General features: G+C 41.8%; 1 protein-coding gene across 1 annotated transcript in view; it reads left to right on the forward strand.

The window, feature by feature from the left end:
* The first annotated feature begins 2,657 nt into the window (after nt 1–2,657).
* Nucleotides 2,658–22,038, forward strand: part of LOC135507826 (guanylate cyclase soluble subunit beta-1-like) — a 57,076-nt gene continuing 37,695 nt past the window's right edge. Inside the window, exons 1-9 of the mRNA XM_064927507.1 lie at nt 2,658–2,929; nt 3,257–3,330; nt 5,046–5,146; nt 5,339–5,457; nt 5,963–6,160; nt 7,919–8,149; nt 8,384–8,500; nt 8,768–8,901; nt 14,877–15,074. Coding sequence (XP_064783579.1) covers nt 2,927–2,929; nt 3,257–3,330; nt 5,046–5,146; nt 5,339–5,457; nt 5,963–6,160; nt 7,919–8,149; nt 8,384–8,500; nt 8,768–8,901; nt 14,877–15,074 — 1,175 coding nt within the window. The 5' untranslated portion in view covers nt 2,658–2,926. The remainder of the gene's footprint in view (nt 2,930–3,256; nt 3,331–5,045; nt 5,147–5,338; nt 5,458–5,962; nt 6,161–7,918; nt 8,150–8,383; nt 8,501–8,767; nt 8,902–14,876; nt 15,075–22,038) is intronic.

Below are 22,038 nucleotides of genomic sequence, written 5' to 3' on the forward strand. Positions count from 1 at the left end.
AAACTGAGTATAAATGTATTTGGATACGGTGTAGGTAAACTTCTGACTTCAACTGTATGTGGCAGGGTCTACAGACTATCACGGATTACAAAAAGAAAACCAGCCCCATTGCAGACATCAACATCTTGCTCCCAGACTAATTAAACAACTTCTTTGCGTGCTTAGAGGACAATACAGTGCCACCAACATGGCCCGCTACCAAAGACAGTGGGCTCTCCTTCTCCGTGGCCGATGTGAATAAAACATTTAAACGTGTTAACCCATGCAGGGCTGCCGGCCCAGACGGCATCCCTAGCCGCGTCCCCAGAGCATGCGCAGACCAGCTGGCTGGTGTGTTTACGGACATATTCAATCAATCCCTATCCCAGTTTGCTGTCCCCACATGCTTCAAGATGGACACCATTGTTCCTGTTCCCAAGAAAGCTAAGGTACCTGAACTAAATTACTATTCCCTCACTTCTGTCATCATGAAGTGCTTTGAGAGACTAGTCAAGGATCATATCACCTTCACTCTACCTGTTACCATAGACCCACTTCAATTTGCTTACCGCCCCAATAGGTCCACAGACGATGCAATCACTATCCTACTACACACTGCCCTATCCCTTCTGGACAAGAGGAATACCTATGTAAGAATGCTGTTCATTGACTACAGCTCAGCATTCAACACCATAGTACCCTCAACTCATCATTAAGCTTGAGACTCTGGCTCTCGACCCCGCCCTGTGCATTTGGGTCCTGGACTTCCTGATGGGCCGCCTCCATGTGGTGAAGGTAGGAAACAACATCTTCACTCCGCTGATCCTCAACACTGGGGCCCCACAAGGGTGCGTTCTCAGCCCTCTACTGTACTCCCTGTTCACCCACGACTGCGTGGCCATGCACACCTCCAACTCAATCATCAAGTTTGCAGACGACACTGCAGTGGCAGACTTGATTACTAACAACAACGAGACAGCCTACATGGAGGAGGTGAGGGCACTCAGGAAAATATCCTCTCACTCAATATCTACAAAACAAAAGAGATGATCATGGACTTCAGGAAACAGCAAAGGGAGCACCCCCTTATCCACATCGACGGGACATAAGTGGAGAAGGTGGAAAGTTTTAAGTTCCTCTGTGTACATATCATCGACAAACTGAAATGGTCCACGAACAAACAGTGCGGTGAAGAAGGCAAAACATCGCCTCTTCATCCTAAGGAGGCCAAAGAAATGTGGCTTGTCACCGAAAACCCTCACTAACTTCTACAGGTGCACAATTGAGAGCATCCTATAGGCTGTGTCACCACTTGGTACGGCAACTGCACCCCCCACAACCCCAGGGCTCTCCAGAGGGTGGTGCGGTCTGCACAACGTATCACCGGGGGAAAACTACCTGTCCTCCAGGACACCTGCAACATCTGATGTCACAGGAAGGCAAAAAAGATAGTCAAGAACAATAACCACCCGAGCCACTACCTGTTCACCCCGTTTCCATCCAGAAGGTAAGGTCAGCACAGATGCATCAGAGCTGGGGCAGAGAGATTGAAAAATGGCTATCTCAAGGCCATCAGATTGTTAAACAGCCACCACTAGCACAGAGAGGTGGCTGCCTACCTACAGACTTGATGTCATTGGCCACTTTAATAAATGGAACACTAGTCACTTTAATAATGCCACTTTAAGAATGTTTACATATCTTGCATTACTCATCTCATATGTATATACTGTATCCTTCACTATCTATTGCATCTTAGCTGCTCTGTCACTGCTCATCCATATATTTTATACTGACATATTCTCATCCCATTCCTTTACTACATTGTGTGTATTAGGTTTTGTTGTGGAATTTGTTAGATATTAGGTTTTGTTGTGGAATTTGTTAGATATTAGGGTTTGTTGTGGAATTATTAGATATGACCTGTTTGGTACTGCTGCACTGTCGGATCTAGAAGCATAAACATTTCACTACACTCGCAATAACATCTGCTAACCATGTGTATGTGACCAATACAATTTGATTTGAATAGCCTGAATCCACAGAGCTCTTCTTGCAGGCTCTATTTCCCTACTTGGGAACATTGTGACCCGTAGGTCGGGATTTATGACCTGGTTACATGTACATTGAACAACACAGTAGCTTTCGGCATGTTTTGTTATTTCTGTACAACTATTAACCATTGTAAAAGAGTTGGCTCTTTTACAATTGGGGTCGATAAGAAAGAAAATGTGTTTAGTGGGTGTGGTTGAGGAGAATTCCTTATTACATGATTATCGAGTATACTGTGCATTATAGGGAAATAATGCACACTCTATAATTCCCTTCAAGACAATCAGAAACGAGTATTCAACAATGCCATGATATAGTTAAGCAATAAGGCACCTCAGGGGTGTGGTATATGGCCAATATACCACGGCTAAGGGTTGTTCCGGTACAACGCAACGCGGAGTATATTGGCCATATGTCGCAAACTCCCGAGGTGCCGTATAAACTGGTTACCAACGTAATTAGAACAGTAAAAATACATGTTTTGTCATACCTGTGGTATGCGGTCTGATATACAGCCAATCAGCATTCAGGGCTCGAACCACCCAGTTTATAATCTATTCTACCTAGGGTTTGTTTCTATCATTTGATTGTGGAATTTAAATAGGCTGGTTTCGTTGTGTAGTCTTTCTTTTACAGTGTATAATAACGTTTGATGGTACTGTTTTCATAAATAACGCTGTCTTCAGCGATCAACCCTCATTTCTTCCTCAGTGGTCAGTTGCCGAGTGAGTATTTTTGTCCTTGAGCTCCCATTGAACACATTCGATGGCAATTTGATGAGGAATGTTTTCAAGAATGGAGCCGCAACGTAACATCTGCAAACTGTGAAGGTGCGGCGTTGATTGAGACATAACAGTTTACATTGATAAGGAATCGTGAAGAACTGGTCGTAAAAATGGTATGTAAACATTAACATATTAGATTTCACGGCGACATTTGATTGCCATAGTTATTTTGATGTGTAGTAGTGCGTTTTCCCGTATGAGAACGAGCTATCAGTTTATGGCTACAAATCCGTTCACTGTAAATTAACACTGATATTCGTTTTGCGAGTGCGATGTTATCGTTCTAACATTCATGTTGCATCAATGAAAACATTATTTGCTGTTGAACAAGTCATTCCAATTTACAGTGGAATCATAACACTATCATCACTCTACATTTATTGACATAATTGTATTTTCTGATTTATGTTTCTCTATTTCTGTTTTATATCCGTTTTTAGTATGGTTTTGTCAATCACGCCTTGGAACTACTTGTATTAAGAAATTATGGCGAAGACGTGTGGGAAGACATCAAGTGAGTTCAAAGATTTGTTTTGTATTTGTGATTGACACAGGGCATTTGTATACCAATGTTCAAAGCAGAAAGTGAAAATAAAAACTAAATGTGGCCATGTTGCAAAATGCAAAACAAGGAATCAGCAGGTATGTTCAGTAGATAGATATGTTAGTAACGCTTCACATTAAGTTGCTCCTATAACTGTGTGTAGCAGCATTGTTGTAACACACTTTACACACATGAACGCATATATTTTGTATTGTAGATTTGTGGTAGGAGAGTAGCTTAGTGGCTTGAGGGCAGACAATGTGTTGTGCAAAGTTTAAATTGTATATAACTGCCTTAATGTTACTTAATAAATACAAATTACACTACTGCTTAAGTAATTACCATGTAATAACAATTGCTTACTTTACATTGTTACTTTACATTGTTATTACACTTTAATTTTGTTTACTACATTGTCTTGACCACAACTTTATGTAACCTACCAATATGACATGGATAATAATGCAAAAATATGTCAATTAACCATATTATAGTTTGAAATCAATAATCTCCCCCTATCGCTAGACAGAGTGGATAACGAATGGCCATGCCATGACCAGCAGATATAGTGGGCCTATCTAACTTATACCATGTGACCATAAATCACCATAAATCACCAGCAAACATAAAATAAAACTATATATATATAATTCATCAATTCATTATTAAATGACACCACTATTATGGGAAGGCGAGCCATATTTTTACTCATCATTTCATTTTCATTAGCTTTCTAATAGTGGTGATAAAGGGAGGTTGTTGCATTATGATAACAATCCCCACTTTTCAAAGTGCTCAAATATTTGGCAAGATCCACGTTTATTTTTCTTCCTCAGTCTTTGCTGTTCCAGGACCCAGACTTTCATCCCATCCTATGCTATAAGAACAGAGGCACAGTTGCCTCTCCAAAAAACGTGTTTTGAGGATTCTGGTCATTTTTATCGGCCAAAAACATTGTGCTGCAATATTTCTCAACCTTATCTTGGCTGACGTAATTCAACATTATTACATGCGTAAATATTCAAGCTAGGTTTTATTTTCAGATCTTGCATCTCAGAGCAATTGAAAAAGTAATTCTTATTTTCACTACATTTTTATGTTTGTTCAGCAGATCACATGCTCAGAGAAAGTAGTTGCTAGCCAGCACAGCAAATCAGTATTGTTTTCTCAGATCAACTCGGTAATCAGGTCAAATAGACCTCATTAGTATATATAACAGGCTTATTTATTAGCATGTCAAATACATTTTCTCATTGTAACTTCTAAATATAGATAATCCTACGATGCAGTTAGTGCTCAAAGGTAGATTAAGGGTACTGCAACATTCATGAAGGTGTCATGACTGTTTTCATAACGTTGTTATGAATGCCTTATGTATACCCCCATAAAGTAAAGTGATACTGATTGTCTTTGTTTGGACCAAATAAGTGTAGCTATCACTTTACTGAAGGACCCTTATGTATGATTAATTTAAGGCTTTTATAACGGGTATTTAAGATGTTATAACATCAGCCATAGGCATAAACAACGGCATACAATGTTATGAAGCTAGTTTTAATGAATACTATAGACGACAAGCGAATATGTTGTTGTATGCTCTTGTCAACTGCCTCTTTATTACATAGGTAATAATCACATGTTAATATGATATCTAATAATTACATTTTTTTCTTCCCTGTTATCAGGAGGGAGGCGCAACTCGATGTAGAGGGTCAGTTCCTTGTCAGAATCATATATGAAGATGCCAAAACATACGACCTTGTTGCTGCTGCAAGCAAAGTTCTCAGTATGTTTTTTAATCATGTTTTGAAATGCAAGATGCTTTACTTGAACCAGTTTATTCATAACATAATTGTATGGCATCACTTTAAAATATGCTACCCTTTCTAAAGGGTAACTTATTTTAAAGTGTTACCAATGGGACTGAGATGGTGTATGCAACAAGTGTTTTTTTTTTTTTTTTTTTTTTATCTTGCAGAGATTGATGCAGGGTGTATCCTACAGATGTTTGGGAAGATGTTTTTTGAGTTTTGCCAAGAATCAGGGTATGACACCATCCTGCGTGTTTTAGGCTCCAATGTCCGTGAATTCTTGCAGGTAAGCACTCCAGTTCCCTTCTTAATCTTTCTTCAGTTAACAGATACTCATGAAAAAACAATGTCCTCTTCAATGTCATGAATGCTTCAACGTAAATTAAATATGACCTATATTTCAATGTACAGTGCCGAAACAATTCTGTGACCGACCCCTCGTCTTTGAATATGGGGGAGTTGACCATGTCATTCAAATAAGACAGTGGCAGTTTGATTTGCCAAGACCGAACCCTCTATTTACAAATACAAAATGTAGGGCTTCACTTTGGGTTGAAACAGAGATAAAGGAGTGAGGACTGGAGTTATGCAACCTTGTTCTAAAGGCCTGCTTTAGGCCTGCCTTGCCTGCTCCCAGATCAGTTTATGCTGTGTAGCCAACTCCTATGGTGTTTGGTATGACAATGACCACAGGAGTTGGCTATATAACACAAACTGATATGGGACCAGTCTAAATGGAATCTTAATGGAGAGAACCTCCTATTTCAATAATTTATTCAACCCCCATACAGAATCTGGATGCCCTCCACGACCACCTCGGTACCATCTACCCTGGGATGAGGGCTCCGTCCTTCCGCTGCACAGACGCGGAGAAGGGCAACAATCTGATCCTGCACTACTACTCGGAGAGGGAGGGGCTCCAGGACATTGTGATCGGCATCATCAAGACGGTGGCCCAACAGATCCATGGCACAGAAATAGAAATGAAGGTGTGCTGTTTCAAATAAAATAATAAGTATATTATTACTTAAAAGGATTGGACCCTTTAAAAAAAAAGCTTAAAATTACATACCCAAATCTAACTGGCTGTAGCTCAGGAATAGGCATATTCTTGATGCCATTTGAAAGGAAACACTTTGAAGTTTGTAGAAATGTGAAATTAATGTAGAGACAGCAGGGGTTCAAACTGTAGAAGCCATTTCCTACTTTTGAATTAAAAAATAGATTTTATCAAACAAAACTATGCTACATTTTATCTCTGGGACCCTCAGGATGACAAATCAGCGAAAGATTACTGAATGTAAGTACATTATTTACCTTCAGAGGTGAATGTATAAAACCAGTTGCTGTGATACAAGTTTGTTGTTGTGCACTCTTCTCAAACAATAGCATGGTATTTTTTTCACTTTAATAGCTACTGTAAATTGGGTAGTGCAGCTATATTAACAAGAATGTAAGCTTTCTGGCCATATAAGACATGTCTATGTCCTGGAAAGTTTGCGGTTACTTACGTCTTTCTAGTTAGCAACAACCAATCCGGTATAGGGACACCAATCTCGTAGATCCTTAAGAAATTAAAGGGATAGTTCGGGATTTTGGCAATGAGGCCCCTTATCTACTTCCCCAGAGTCAGATGAACTCCTGGATACCATTTATATGTCTCTGTATTCAGTATGAAGGAAGTTAGAGGTGGTTTCGCGAGCCAATGCTAACTACTGCTAGACCTAACTCGGGCACTGTTTTTTGTGTGCCTTTGAAGTTATCCGGATTCTGTGCTGCTTGGGGTTCTTACCTTCAGTCCAAAATGGGACAGTGGCCGACTTTCAAATGCCCCTCTCCATTCAGGAGTTGTTTGGGTCTGAGCAACTGCTAGTGTTGGTCACTCCTTGGGCAGTTTTTGACCTGAGATGCTGGTGGGTCTCTGTTGACTTGGGTCAGATGTCTATGAAAGGGGCAGAATGTTAGTACACTCAGAGGGTGACGTAATACAACTGCCAAATAGCTAGTAGTTATAGTGTAAGATACGGTATGTTAAAGTGTCTAACCATTATTAGACTGATATAAGTGTCATGATAGTTTTAAAGCTAGGAATATGTGAATAAGTTATGTACCTTCTTTATAGCATAGTAGTCCATGCAGCAAACACCAGGTGGAATTAGTATATACCATTGGTATAGACTTGGATAGTCCTTTCAAAAATCTTGTCTCTGAGCACATAGGTTACCTCCTCATTTTCAGAGAAAGCCAACTATACTTTCAATCCTAATCATATCGCAGAGATAGGTGTCCGTATGTATTTTTTATCTCCCAAGCTCGGCGTAAAATTCAATGGGGGAGCTGAATTGACAGACCCTGCAAATATGACACCAGATTTTCTGGAAGTGTTATTCATTGTTGCCACGGAAACCGTGTGCGTCAAGCCATTGACGTCAGTGTATAGACTAAAAATGACTTGTTGTGGCCAGGCAGTAACCCTCACAAGAACATCACTGTGTTTAAAACCATCACACCTTAGATCACCTTAGATATTTACATAAAGACATACAGTATTTCGATGTCTATGTGTTTACCAATCACCCACCGGTATCTCTTACATTATCTCTTGCCATAATGGGTGGACTGGCGTACATTTTGAGTGTCCCCATAAAGTAAAGCAGGATATAAACACAGGAAGCATAGCATGCACTCATTCTAATTTTATGTTTGCACCTTCCTCCCTTTTATGAAATCCATTCTTCCTTCACCAGGTGATCCAGCACAAGAGTGAGGAGTGTGACCACATCAAGTTCCTGATCGAGGAGAAGGACTCGGAGGAGGAGGCCTTCTATGAGGATCTGGACGGCTTCGAGGAGAACGGCACGCAGGAGACCCGGATCAGCCCCTACACCTTCTGCAAGGCCTTTCCCTTTCACCTCATGTTCGACAGGAACCTGATGCTTACTCAGTGCGGCAACGCTATCTTCCGTGTGCTGCCGCAGGTTTATGTCTATTTATCTATAGGACATTGAGATTTTATGTGTGTAAATAACTACTCTTATACTGCATTATGACTGCATTATAACTCAGTAGGAGTGTGTTTATAATGCACTGTAGATATGGGCTTCACAGGTAGCCTGCAGTTGTAATGCAAATATGTGGTTATAATCTATTGTAAGACTTGGCACAAGTATGTATGACCCCCTTATGAAGTGTTTTGCTGTTGTATTCCTTAGCTCCAGCCAGGCATCTGTAACCTGCCCTCTGTGTTCTCTCTGGTGCGTCCACACATAGACTTCAGCTTCCAAGGCATGCTCTCCCACATCAACACTGTCTTCGTTCTGCGAAGCAAGGTATGCCAAGAATACTCACTACTGAAACTTTTCGCATTTTAATTTAAGGTTAAAATTCCATCACAAAAAAAATTGAGGAACTAGATAGAAAACTACATTTATATTTTCTGTGTGTCCTGGCTGCTTGTGTGTCCATGCGTGTGTGTCTGTGTGTGTCTCTGCCTGTGTGTGTGTGTGTGTGTGTGTGTGTGTGTGTGTGTGTGTGTGTGTGTGTGTGTGTGTGTGTGTGTGTGTGTGTGTGTGTGTGTGTAAATTATGTCTTTCCAGGAGGGCCTCTTGAACGTGGAGACTTCGGAGAACGAGGACGAGCTGACTGGTGCTGAGATCAGCTGCCTGAGGCTGAAGGGACAGATGATCTACCTGCCCGAGGCAGAGAACATCCTCTTCCTCTGTTCTCCCAGGTTCTGCTGCTGTGATGTTAGACAAAAACAATGTGCTGTTCTAGGCTGCGTTCCAAATGGGCACATAAAGCTCTCGTCAGAAGTTGTGCACTATGTAGGGAATAAGATTCCATGTGCCCTGGTCAAAAGTAGTGGACTGTATCAGGAATAGGGTGCCATTTGGGATGTAGTCCTAGACTTGGGGTGGATGGCTGGGCTGGATGGATGTCTCTTGGTTGGTGTGTGAAACCTAAATTGGATTCAAAACCACAGCTACTGCAGTGCAGCAGATGGTCTGGTCTTACGGGGCCAATCTACAGTGGAAACAAAAGTCTAACCCCGCCTTTGCTTTGGTAAAAAGCTGAGGGATGGATCTAAAAATGTAACTACTCTCAGATTCAGTCAGAGCTATGGCTGCAATGACTGACCATCCATTATATAAAAAGTATAGTTTTAACTATAACTTTGAGACTATACAGTGTTTGTTTACATTCAAAATGTTTAATAACATTGGAGTAAAACAAGGTTCTATTTGGGTTCTGACAGGGTGTCACAGTTGAACTAAGCTCATTAGGATTTTAAGTGATATTCAAGAATCAGTGTATACATACAAACATGCATACATACATGCATGCATGCATGCATGCATACATACATACATACATACATACATACATACATACATACATACATACATACATACATACATACATACATACATACATACATACATACATACATACATACATACATACATACATACATGCATACATACAGTTGAAGTCGGAAGTTTACATACACCTTAGCCACAAGTTAGCCCATTCCTCCTGACAGAGCTGGTGTAACGGAGTCGAGTTTGTAAGCCTATTTGCTCGCACGTAGTTTTTCAGTTCTGCCCTCAAATTGTGTATAGGATTGAGGTCAGGGCTTTGTGATGGCCACTCCAATACCTTGACTTTGTTGTCCTTAAGTCATTTTTCCCCAAGTATGCTTGGGTCATTGTCCATTTGGAAGACCCATTTGCGACCAAGCTTTAACTTCCTGACTGATGTCTTGATGTTGCTTCAATATATTCACATAATTTTCCTTTCTCATGATGGCATCTATTTTGTGAAGTGCACCAGTCCCTCCTGCAGCAAAGCAGCCACACAACATGATGCTACCACCCCCGTTTTTCACTGTTGGGATGGTGTTCATCGGCTTGCAAGCCTCCCCCTTTTTCCTCCAAACATAACGATGGTCATTATGGCCAAACAGTTCTATTTCTTTTCATCAGACCAGAGGACTGAAAAGTACGATCTTTGTCCCCATGTGCAGTTGCAAGCCGTAGTCTGGCTTTTTTATGGCGGTTTTGGAGCAGTGGCTTCTTCCTTGCTGAGTGGCCTTTCAGGTTATAGGACTTGTTTTATTTTGGATATAGATCATTTTGTACCTGCTTCCTCCAGCATCTTCATAAGGTCCTTTGCTGTTGTTCTGGGATTGATTTGCACTTTTCTCACCAAAGTACGTTCATCTCTAGGAGGCAGATCGCGTCTCCTCCCTGAGTGATATGACGGCTGGGTGGTCCCATGATGTTTATACTTGCGTACTATTGTTTGTACAGATGAACGGGGTACATTCAGGCATTTGGAAATTGCTCCCAAGGATGACCCAAACTTGTGGAAGTCTACAATTTTTGTTCTGAGGTCTTGGCTGATTTATTTAGATTTTCCCATGATGTCAAGCAAAGAGGAACTGAGTTTTTATTTATTTATTTATTTTATTTCACCTTTATTTAACCAGGTAGGCAAGTTGAGAACAAGTTCTCATTTACAATTGCGACCTGGCCAAGATAAAGCAAAGCAGTTCGACACATACAATGACACAGAGTTACACATGGAGTAAAACACATGGTGGCAAAGTAAATACAATATAGCAAGTAAAACACTGGAATGGTAGATTTGCAATGGAAGAATGTGCAAAGTAGAAATAAAAATAATGGGGTGCAAAGGAGCAAAATAAATAAATAAATTAAATACAGTAGGGAAAGAGGTAGTTGTTTGGGCTAAATTATAGGTGGGCTATGTACAGGTGCAGTAATCTGTGAGCTGCTCTGATAGTTGGTGCTTAAAGCTAGTGAGGGAGATAAGTGTTTCCAGTTTCAGAGATTTTTGTAGTTTGTTCCAGTCATTGGCAGAAGAGAAATGGAAGGAGAGGCGGCCAAGGAAATAATTGGTTTTGGGGGTGACTAGAGAGATATACCTGCTGGAGCGTGTGCTACAGGTGGGAGATGCTATGGTGACCAGCGAGCTGAGAGAAGGGGGGACTTTACCTAGCAGGGTCTTGTAGATGACATGGAGCCAGTGGGTTTTTGCGACGAGTATGAAGCGAGGGCCAGCCAACGGGAGCGTACAGGTCGCAATGGTAGGTGGTATATTGGGCTTTGGTGACAAACCGGATTGCACTGTGATAGACTGCATCCAATTTGTTGAGTAGGGTATTGGAGGCTCTTTTGTAAATGACATTGCCAAAGTCGAGGATTGGTAGGATGGCCAGTTTTACAAGGGTATGTTTGGCAGCATGTGTGAAGGATGCTTTGTTGCGAAATAGGAAGCCAATTCTAGATTTAACTTTGGATTGGAGATGTTTGATATGAGTCTGGAAGGAGAGTTTACAGTCTAACCAGACACCTAAGTATTTGTAGTTGTCCATGTATTCTAAGTCAGAGCCGTCCAGAGTAGTGATGTTGGACAGGCGGGCAGGTGCAAGTAGCGATCTGTTGAAGAGCATGCATTTAGTTTTACTTGTATTTAAGAGCAATTGAAGGCCACGGAAGGAGAGTTGTATGGCATGAAGCTTGCCTGGAGGGTTGTTAACACAGTGTCCAAAGAAGAGCCAGAAGTATACAGAATGGTGTCTAATGCGTAGAGGTGGATCAGAGACTCACCAGCAGCAAGAGCGATCTCATTGATGTATACAGAGAAGAGAGTCGGTCCAAGAATTGAACCCTGTGGCACCCCCATAGGGACTGCCAGAGGTCCGGATAGCAGACCCTCCGATTTGCACACTGAACTCTATCAGAGAAGTAGTTGGTGAACCAGGCGAGGCAATCATTTGAGAAACCAAGGCTGTCGAGTCTGCCGATGAGGATGTGGTGATTGACAGAGTCGAAAGCCTTGGCCAGATCAATGAATACGGCTGCACAGTAATGTTTCTTATCGATGGCGGTTAAGATATCGTTTAGGACCTTGAGCGTGGCTGAGGTGCACCCATGACCAGCTCTGAAACCAGATTGCATAGCAGAGAAGGTATGGTGAGATTCGAAATGGTCGGTAATCTGTTTGTTGACTTGGCTTTCAAAGACCTTAGAAAGGCATGGTAGGATAGATATAGGTCTGTAGCAGTTAGGGTCAAGAGTGTCCCCCCCTTTGAAGAGGGGGATGACCGCAGCTGATTTCCAATCTTTGGGAATCTCAGACGACACAAAAGAGAGGTTGAACAGGCTAGTAATACGAATGGCAACAATTTCGGCAGATAGTTTTAGAAAGAAAGGGTCCAGATTGTCTAGCCCGGCTGATTTGTAGGGATCCAGATTTTACAGCTCTTTCAGAACATCAGCTGAACGGATTTGGGAGAAGGAGAAATGGGGAAGGCTTGGGCGAGTTGCTGTGGGGGGTGCAGTGCTGTTGACCGGGGTAGGAGTAGCCAGGTGGAAAGCATGAATAGAACAAACTTAGGGAGGAGGCTTCTAATGTTAACATGCATGAAACCAAGGCTATTACGGTTACAGAAGTCGTCAAAAGAGAGAGCCTGGGGAATAGGAGTGGAGCTAGGCACTGCAGGGCCTGGATTCACCTCTACATCGCCAGAGGAACAGAGGAGGAGTAGAATAAGGGTACGGCTAAAAGCAATAAGAATTGGTCGTCTAGAACGTCTGGAACAGAGAGTAAAAGGAGGTTTCTGGGGGCGATAAAATAGCATCAAGGTATAATGTACAGACAAAGGTATGGTAGGATGTGAATACAGTGGAGGTAAACCTAGGTATTGTGTGATGAAGAGAGAGATATTGTCTCTCGAAACATCATTGAAACCAGGAGATGTCATTGCATGTGTGGGTGGTGGAACTAATAGGTTGGATAAGGTATAGTGAGCAGGACTAGAGGTTCTACAGTGAAATAAGCCAATAAACACTAACTAGAACAGCAATGGACAAGGCATATTGACATTAAGCAGAGGCATGCTTAGTCGAGTGATCAAAAGGGTCCAGTGAGTAGAGAGGTTGGTTGGGGGTCACTGCGATTTAGACAGCTAGCCAGGCCATTGGCCTCTTGCGTTCCGTCAGTAGATTAGTGGGGTTCCGTGTGTTAGAGGGGATGAATCCAAATCACACAACAACAACAAAAAACAATAGATATAGTTAGAGGCCCAAGAAGAAAAAAAAAATAATAATAAAGTAATAATAATAATAATAAAAATAAATAAATAAATTGTCCGATTGTCTATTCAGATAGCAGCCGATAAGACAGCTAACGGTTAGCGGGCCGCAGATGGGCGTTCAGATAAGGTCGCGACGGAGGAGCCAGCCGGATAACTCCTTCGGGTAGATAACGTCGGCAGTCCAGTTGTGAAGGCCTGGTGGGGCTACACTTAGGCAGTAAAACGGGTCCGGATAGGTGTTTGTAGCCCAGGAGTGATTGATGGATCTCTTCAGCTGGCTAGCTCCGGAATAATTGATGTTTGCTCCGGAATCGACGAAAGCCGATAGTCACACGGATAGCAGCTAGCTAGCGTTGAGATCCAGGTATGAATGTCCAGAATTAGCGGTTGAAATCCACGGTCATGGAGAGAAAAATTGGTCCGGTATGTTCCTTTCCGAGCCGCGCTGCGCCGTACAAAACTGGCAATAGATTTTTGAGCTGAATACTAACGATTAGCCAGTAAAGAAGCTAACTAGCTTCTGATTAGCTTCTAATTAGCTTCTGGATTAGCTTCTGGATTAGATTCTGGTTAGCTTCTGGCTAGCTCCTGGCTAGCTTCTTGGAGGATTACAGATTTGAGGTAAATAATACTTTTTAAAAATAAATATAAATTGGTGAGGCGGGTTGCAGGAGAGTGTTTTGAAGATGAGTTTATGGAAAATTTAAAAAATATATATAAAAAGGTGTGTGAAAAAAGTTGTAAATATATATATATATATATACGGGACACGACAAGACGAGGACAAAAGACGTCTGAACTGCTATGCCATCTTGGAGATGTTTGAAGGTAGGCCTTGAAATACATCCACAGGTACACCTCCAATTGACTCAAATTTATGTCAATTAGCCTATCATAAGCTTCTAAAGCCATGACATAATTTTCTGGAATTTTCCAAGCTGTTTAAAGGCACAGTCAACTTAGTGTATGTTAGTGTATAACTAGTGTATAATTAGTGTATAACTTCTGACCCACTGGAATTGTGATACAGTGAATTATAAGTGAAATAATCTGTTTGTAAACAATTGTTGGAAAAATGACTTGTCATGCACAAAGTAGATGTTCTAACCGACTTGCCAAAACTATAGTTTGTTAACAAGAAATGTGTAGAGTGGTTGAAAAGGACTCCAACCTAAGTGTATGTAAACGTCAGTAATCTAGAGCAGTACGAAAGGTACAGAACGGCAGGCAGTCCCATGGTCAGGGCAGGCAGAATGGACAAAACTAGAGGAAAAAATGGGAAAAACGCTGGCAGGCTTGATAAGACGAACTGGCAACAGACAGACAGAGAACACAGGTATAAATACACTGGGGATAATGGGGAGGATGGGTGACACCTGGAGGGGGTGGAGACGAGCACAAAGACAGGTGAAACAGATCAGGTTGTGACGCAATCATTATAAGATGATCATTATTAGTTTTTATAAGACGGGCATACATGCTAATCATAATGCAATATGTTGTCCCTACTGAACACAGCCCCTGTTGAGTTGTGTTCAACCACTGTTCAGTCTCTGATGCGTCACCAACACTGTGTTCAGTGTGATGAATCTGGATGACCTGACGCGGAGAGGCCTTTATCTGAGTGACATCCCGCTGCACGATGCCACACGTGACCTGGTGCTGCTGGGAGAACAGTTCCGTGAGGAGTACAAGCTGACTCAGGAACTGGAGATCCTGACTGACCGTCTGCAGCACACCCTTCGGGCCCTGGAGGATGAGAAGAAGAAGACGGACAGGTTCGTAGAGACTCCCAATCCATCGCCCTCACTGTTTGATAGACGTCCTTCACCCATTTACTTTTTTGTTTTAATGTAAAGGGTTGGTCCACTCCAAATAGAATTTCAGCAGTGTTGGAGTCTTTGGTGTAGCTTTCTAAACTCCTGACTCTGACCCCCCCCCCACCCCACCCACCCCCCACCTCCCTGAGCTCTGTTGTGGCCACTTTTCTCTGTATCTATCTCCCTCTAACTTCCTACTGTACTGTCAAAAATGATCACTTACACATTTATTTAAAATTGACAAAATGCCTTTTGTGAATGTGAAACCTATTTAACAACAAATTTTTTGAACTTTGAGCGCAGCAGTGCCAATCTGCTCAGTAGTGCGGATTGCCTCAGAAGGAAAATGTACCGCTCTTCCATTGAAAATCAGAAAAGGGGTGGCTTCCCTTGATCCTTGACCCTCATGAACATTAACATATTTTTATAAAATATACTGCACTACATTATACCTCATGTAATGTCAATAACTCAGTCTTTCTATTTTATTGCAATATGCCAATGAATGTGTGAGGTACAACTCATATAAAATACCAGTCAAAAGTTAGGACGCCCACTCATTCAAGGGTTTTTCTTTATTTTCACAATTTTCTACATTGTCGAATAATAGTGAAGACATCAAAACTATGAAATAACACAGTATGGAATCATGTAGTTACCAAACAGTGTTTAAGATTCTTCAAAGTAGCCACCCTTTGCCTTGATGACAGCTTTGCACACTCTTGGAATTCTCTCAACCAGCTTCATGAGGTCATCACCCAGAATGCATTTCAATTAACAGGTGTGCCGTGTTAAAAGTTCATTTGTGGAATTTCTTTCCTTCTTAATGAGTTTTAGACAATCACTTGTGTTGTGACAGGGTAGGGGTGGTATACAGAAGATAGCCCTATTTGGTAAAACCAAGTCCATAATAGAAGGCAAGAACAGCTCAAATAAGCAAAGAGAAATGCCAGTCCATCACTACTTTAAGACATGATGAATATGATGAAACTGGCTCTCAAGAGGACCACCAAAGGAAAGGAAGACCCAGAGTTACCTCTGCTGAGGAGGATACGTTCATTAGAGTTATCTGCACCTCAGATTGCAGCCCGAATAAATGCTTCAGCATTCAAGTAACATCTCAACATCAACTGTTCAGAGAAGACTGCGTCAGGCCTTAATGGTCAAATTGCTGCAAAGAAAACAGTACTAAAGGACACCAATAATAATAATAAGTGATTTGCTTGGGCCAAGAAACAATAGACATTAGACTGGTGGAAAACTGTCCTTTGATTGGAGATCAAATTTTAGATTTTTGGTTCCAACCACTGTCTTTTTGAGACACAGAGTATGTGAACGGATGATCTTCGCATGCGTGGTTCCCACCATAAAGCATGGAGGTTGGGGTGCTTTGCTGGTGACACTGTCAGATTTATTTAGAATTCAAGGTACACTTAACCAGCATGGCTACCACAGGATTCTGCAGTGATACGCCATCCCATCTGGTTTGCACTTAGTCCCACTATCATTTGTTTTTCAATAGGACAATGACCCAAAACACACCTCCAGGCTGTGTAAGGGCTATTTAACCAAGAAGTCTTGTCATCTACAAGACCCTTGTCTTAGCTCGCTGGTCACCATAGCATCACGCGCTCCAGCAGGTATATCTCTCTGGTCACCCCCAAAACCAATTCTTTCTTTGGCCGCCTCTCCTTCCAGTTCTCTGCTGCCAATGACTGGAACAAACTACAAAATTCTCTGAAACTGGAAACACTTATCTCCCTCACTAGCTTTAAGCACCAGCTGTCAGAGCAGCTCACAGATTACTGCACCTGTACATAGCCCACTTATAATTTAGGCCAAACCTCTTTCCCTACTGTATTTATTTTATTTATTTATTTTGCTCCTTTGCACCCCATTATTTTTATTTCAACTTTGCACATTCTTCCACTGCAAATCTATCAGTCCAGTGTTTTACTTGCTATATTGTATTTGCTTTGCCACCATGACCTGTTTCTGCCTTTACCTCCCTTATCTCACCTCATTTGCTCACATCGTATATAGACTTGTTTCTACTGTATTATTGACTGGATGTTTGTATTGGTCACGATCGTCGTAGTGAGGGGACCAAGACACAGCATGATATGAATACATGTTCTATATTTAATGAAGAAAGAACACTGAAACATACTTACAAAATGCGATATAATCTAAATGTGCAGACACAGGCAACTAGACATAGATAATCATCCTCGAAATACCCAAGGAAGATGGCTGCCTAAATATGGTTCCCAATCAGAGATAAACAGCTGCCTCTAATTAAGAACCAATCTAGGCAACCATAGACCTACATAAACACCTAGATGGTAAACAATCCCATAAACCTTCAAAACCCCTAGACAAAACAGTACAAAACACATACATCACTCATGTCAGACCCTGACCTAACCAAAATATATAAAGAAAACAAAAGAATAATCAGGTCAGGGCATGACAGTTTTACTCCATGTGTAACTCTGTGTCGTTGTATGTGTCGAACTGCTTTGCTTTATCTTGTCCAGGTCGCAATTGTAAATGAGAACTTGTTCTCAACTTGCCTGGTTAAAATAATAAGGAGAGTGATTTTAATTTTGTAATTTTACCTTTATTTAACCAGGCAAGTCAGTTAAGAACAAATTCTAATTTTCAATGACGGCCTAGGAACAGTGGGTTAACTGCCTGCTCAGGGGCAGAATGACAGATTAGTACCTTGTCAGCTCAGGGGTTTGAACTTGCAACCTTCCGGCTCCTAGTCCAACGATTGAAAGCTGCATCAGAACCTGGCCTCCACAGTCACCCGACCTCAACCCAATTGAGATGGTTTGGGATGAGTTGGACCAAAGAGTGAAGGAAAAGCAGCTAACAAGTGCTCAGCATGTGTGAACTCCAAGACTGTTGGAAAAGCATTCCAGGTGAAGTTGGTTGAGAGAATGCCAAGTGTGTGCAAAGCTGTCAAAGGCAAAGGGTGGCTACTTTGAAGAACCTAAAATATCTTGATTTGTTAAATCTTTTTTTGTTTACAACATGATTGCATATGTTTTATTTCATAGTTTGTCTTCACTATTATTGTACAATGTAAATAAAAAATGTTAAATGAGACGGTGTCAAAACGTTTGACTGATACTGTACGTAAAATCCGAAGTCCAATTTTATCAAGCATGTAGGTAAAAAAAATGTACCCTAATTCAAAATGTTATTGCCAAATTAGGTCTTCTCGGATCTTTAAATTGAATCCATAATTGTAATCTGACAACGACAGAACCCGGTCATAATAAAAATAATAATAAATCAATACGTATCCGAGGTGGACCAGATTCGACCCAATATGTCAGAATGGAGGGAGAATCTAATCCAAATTGGATAATGTCTATCGGACTCAAATGGATCCGAAAGAAATTCATTATTGATGTGCAAGCCAGTAGAATTGTTTTGACTTGTCTGGCAGGCAGTGAACGTTAACACATATCTAAAATAATTGAGTTATGGTGTACACAAGAACTTAGTATCTTCATAAATAACATCCCTAATTTAAAATGTCAAACACAAGCGAAGGAGTGTGTGATGAAGACGCACTATAGGAGCTTCTCTCTCCAGAATGCGCTTTCTGCTCCTGCTCGTTCATGCGCATTCATTGTTTCATTGTGTGAATTGTTTGTCCCTTTGTTAATGTTTATTTTGCTTGAGCACGCATAGAAGTACCTGGGCTGACGTGCACTAATAGGCCTATAAAAAAGTTCCCATTTGGGAATGTCTGCTAGCGAGTTTTACATCCATTTCGAATGACAATAGTTCCCCACTGTATTTGAAAAATCTTTCTAACACTCTCCTTCCAGATAGGCCTAAGTAACCACTGCACCTCGGTGTGCTATAGCAACATATTGCTGATCCCATATCTCCAGAGGAACGTCATAAAATAGGCTACCTGAACACATCTACCGTGCGCAAATCCAGCATGGTCTATTCTGAGCTCATTGGTGTGGGAAACCGTGAGAGCCCAGTTGAAACCATGTTGCAAGTTTGCTATGGCAAGAGTTCAAGCCAGACCAAGAGGCAGACAGGCAGAGCACTAACTGCAATGCGAAGCAAACGTGATTTATGGAGGATATTTATTTTCCTCAGGATATATTCTTCAAATATAATTTTACAATCTGGTCGGTTTATCATATTTTCAGACAGATCCAAGGTCCGTGGCCACCAAGCGTGATCCAATCTGGGTTCCGAGGGGCAACTACTGAATTTTGTATCCGACCTGTTTGGATACCAGGTCTAATCTCAGGTAATCTGAAGACTTTTTTTATTTCACATTTATTAACCAGGTAGGCTAGTTGAGAGCAAGTTCTCATTTGCAACTGCGACCTGGCCAAGATAAAGCAAAGCAGTTTGACACATACAACAACACAGAGTTACACATGGAATAAACAAACATACAATCAATAATTCAGTAGAATCTATATACAGCATGTGCAAATGAGGTAGGATAAGAGAGGTAAGGCAATAAATAGGCCATGGTGGCAAAGTAATTACAATTAAACAACGGAATTGTCGGATGTGCAAGTTCTTATTTGTATTTAACTAGGCAAGTAAGTTAAGAACAAATTCTTATCTTCAATGACAACCTAGGATTGTACTGGTTACTAGTCCAATGCTCTAACCACTAGGCTACCCTGCCGCCCCAAGCTCAGATACTGGGGTGCAAGGGAGCAAGATAAATAAATAAATACAGTATGGGGATGAGGTATATTGGATGGGCTATTTATAGATGAGCTATGTATAGGTGCAGTGATCTGTAAGCTGCTCTGACAGCTGGTGCTTAAAGAGGTAAGAGTCTCCAGCTTTAGTGATTTTTGCAGTTCGTTCCAGTTATTGGCAGCAGAGAACTGGAAGGAGAGGCGGCCAAAGGAAGAATTGGCTTTGGGGGTGACCAGTGAGATATACCTGCTGGAGCGTGTGCTACGGGTGGGTGCTGCTATTGTGACCCGTGAGCTGAGTTTGTCACGGTTCATGAATCCACTGCCTCCCTCTCTCTTTCTCTCTCTCTCTCTCTCTCTCTCTCTCTCTCTCTCTCTCTCTCTCTCTCTCTCTCTCTCTCTCTCTCTCTCGTGTTTGTGTGGGCGTGGTTCCCAATCTCGGCCTGATTGTCTGCGCCAGCTGGAACCACTTATCTTCCCTTTATATGTTCTGTAACCAGTGTTTCTTGTTGTCAGATCGTTGTTTATTCCCTGAGGTTGTGTCGTGTGTCCATGCTCTTCTCTTGTGTGGATTATCTGCTGTGCTCCTTCCTACTCTTCCGGACACACTCCCCTGGGTTTTCTCAGCACGCTATCATAGGAAGATGCGCCCGAGTCCCTGGGTCGGATTCCGTCTGAGTACAGTCTGTCTGTCCTGTTGCTGCTGTGAACTATATTCATTAAACCATCGTTGCTTGCATCTTGCATCCGCCTCTGTATTGTTACAGAGTTAAGGCGGGGATTTACCTAGCAGAGACTTGTAGATGACCTGGAGCCAGTGGGTTTGGCAACGAGTATGAAGCGAGGGCCAGCCAAAGAGAGCATACAGGTCGCAGTGGTGGGTAGTATATGGGGCTTTGGTGACAAAATGGATGGCACTGCATCCAATTTGTTGAGTAGAGTGTTGGAAGCTATTTTATAAATGACACAGCCGAAGTTTAGGATCGGTAGGATGGTCAGTTTTACAAGGGTACGTTTGGCAGCATGAGTGATGCTTTGTTGTGAAATAGGAAGCCGATTCTAGATTTAATTTTGGATTGGAGATGTTTGATGTGAGTCTGGAAGGAGAGTTTACAGTCTAACCAGACACCGAGGTATTTATAGTTGTCCACATAATCTAAGTCCTTTTTGTTTGCGCGTTTAGTTCACAAATACAAATTCACAAGGCGCAAGCACTTAGTCCAGACAAAGTCAAAACGGTTCCATTACAGTTCGTAGAAACATGTCAGACAATGTATAGAATTAATCTTTAAATCAAATCAAATCAAAAATCAAATCAAACTTATTTATATAGCCCTTCGTACATCAGCTGATATCTCAAAGTGCTGTACAGAAACCCAGCCTAAAACCCCAAACAGCAAGCAATGCAGGTGTAGAAGCACGGTGGCTTTGAAAAACTCCCTAGAAAGGCCAAAACCTAGGAAGAAACCTAGAGAGGAACCAGGCTATGTGGGGTGGCCAGTCCTCTTCTGGCTGTGCCGGGTGGAGATAATAACAGAACATGGCCAAGATGTTCAAATGTTCATAAATGACCAGCATGGTTGAATAATAATAAGGCAGAACAGTTGAACCTGGAGCAGCAGCACGGCCAGGTGGACTGGGAACAGCAAGGAGTCATCATGTCAGGTAGTCCTGGGGCATGGTCCTAGGGCTAAGGTCCTCCAAGAGAGAGAAAGAATGAGAGAAGGAGAGAATTAGAGAACGCACACTTAGATTCACACAGGACACCGAATTGGAAAGGAGAAGTACTCCAGATATAACAAACTGACCCTAGCCCCCCGACACATAAACTACTGCAGCATAAATACTGGAGGCTGAGACAGGAGGGGTCAGGAGACATTGTGGCCCCATCCGAGGACACCCCCGGACAGGGCCAAACAGGACATCTTTAGGATGTTTTTATCATGAATCTTCAATAAAACTCCAACCGGACAATTCCTTTGTCTTTAAAAATTAAAGGGAGCGCAGCTCGCTCTCACGGACGCACGCTTGATTTAGCTCATGGCATTCTGCCAGACCCCTTAGTCGAACAGCTCTTATTCGCTCCCCCTTCACAGTAGAAGCCTGAAACAAGGTTCTAAAGAATGTTGACATCTAGTGGAAGCCTTAGGAAGTGCAGTCGAACCAAATTTACAATGTATCTTGGATAGGCCATTTCTTGAAAATCTACAAACCTC

Source organism: Oncorhynchus masou, chromosome 21 (genome assembly GCF_036934945.1).
Source record: "Oncorhynchus masou masou isolate Uvic2021 chromosome 21, UVic_Omas_1.1, whole genome shotgun sequence".
In the NCBI taxonomy this organism is placed as follows: Eukaryota; Metazoa; Chordata; class Actinopteri; order Salmoniformes; family Salmonidae; genus Oncorhynchus; species Oncorhynchus masou.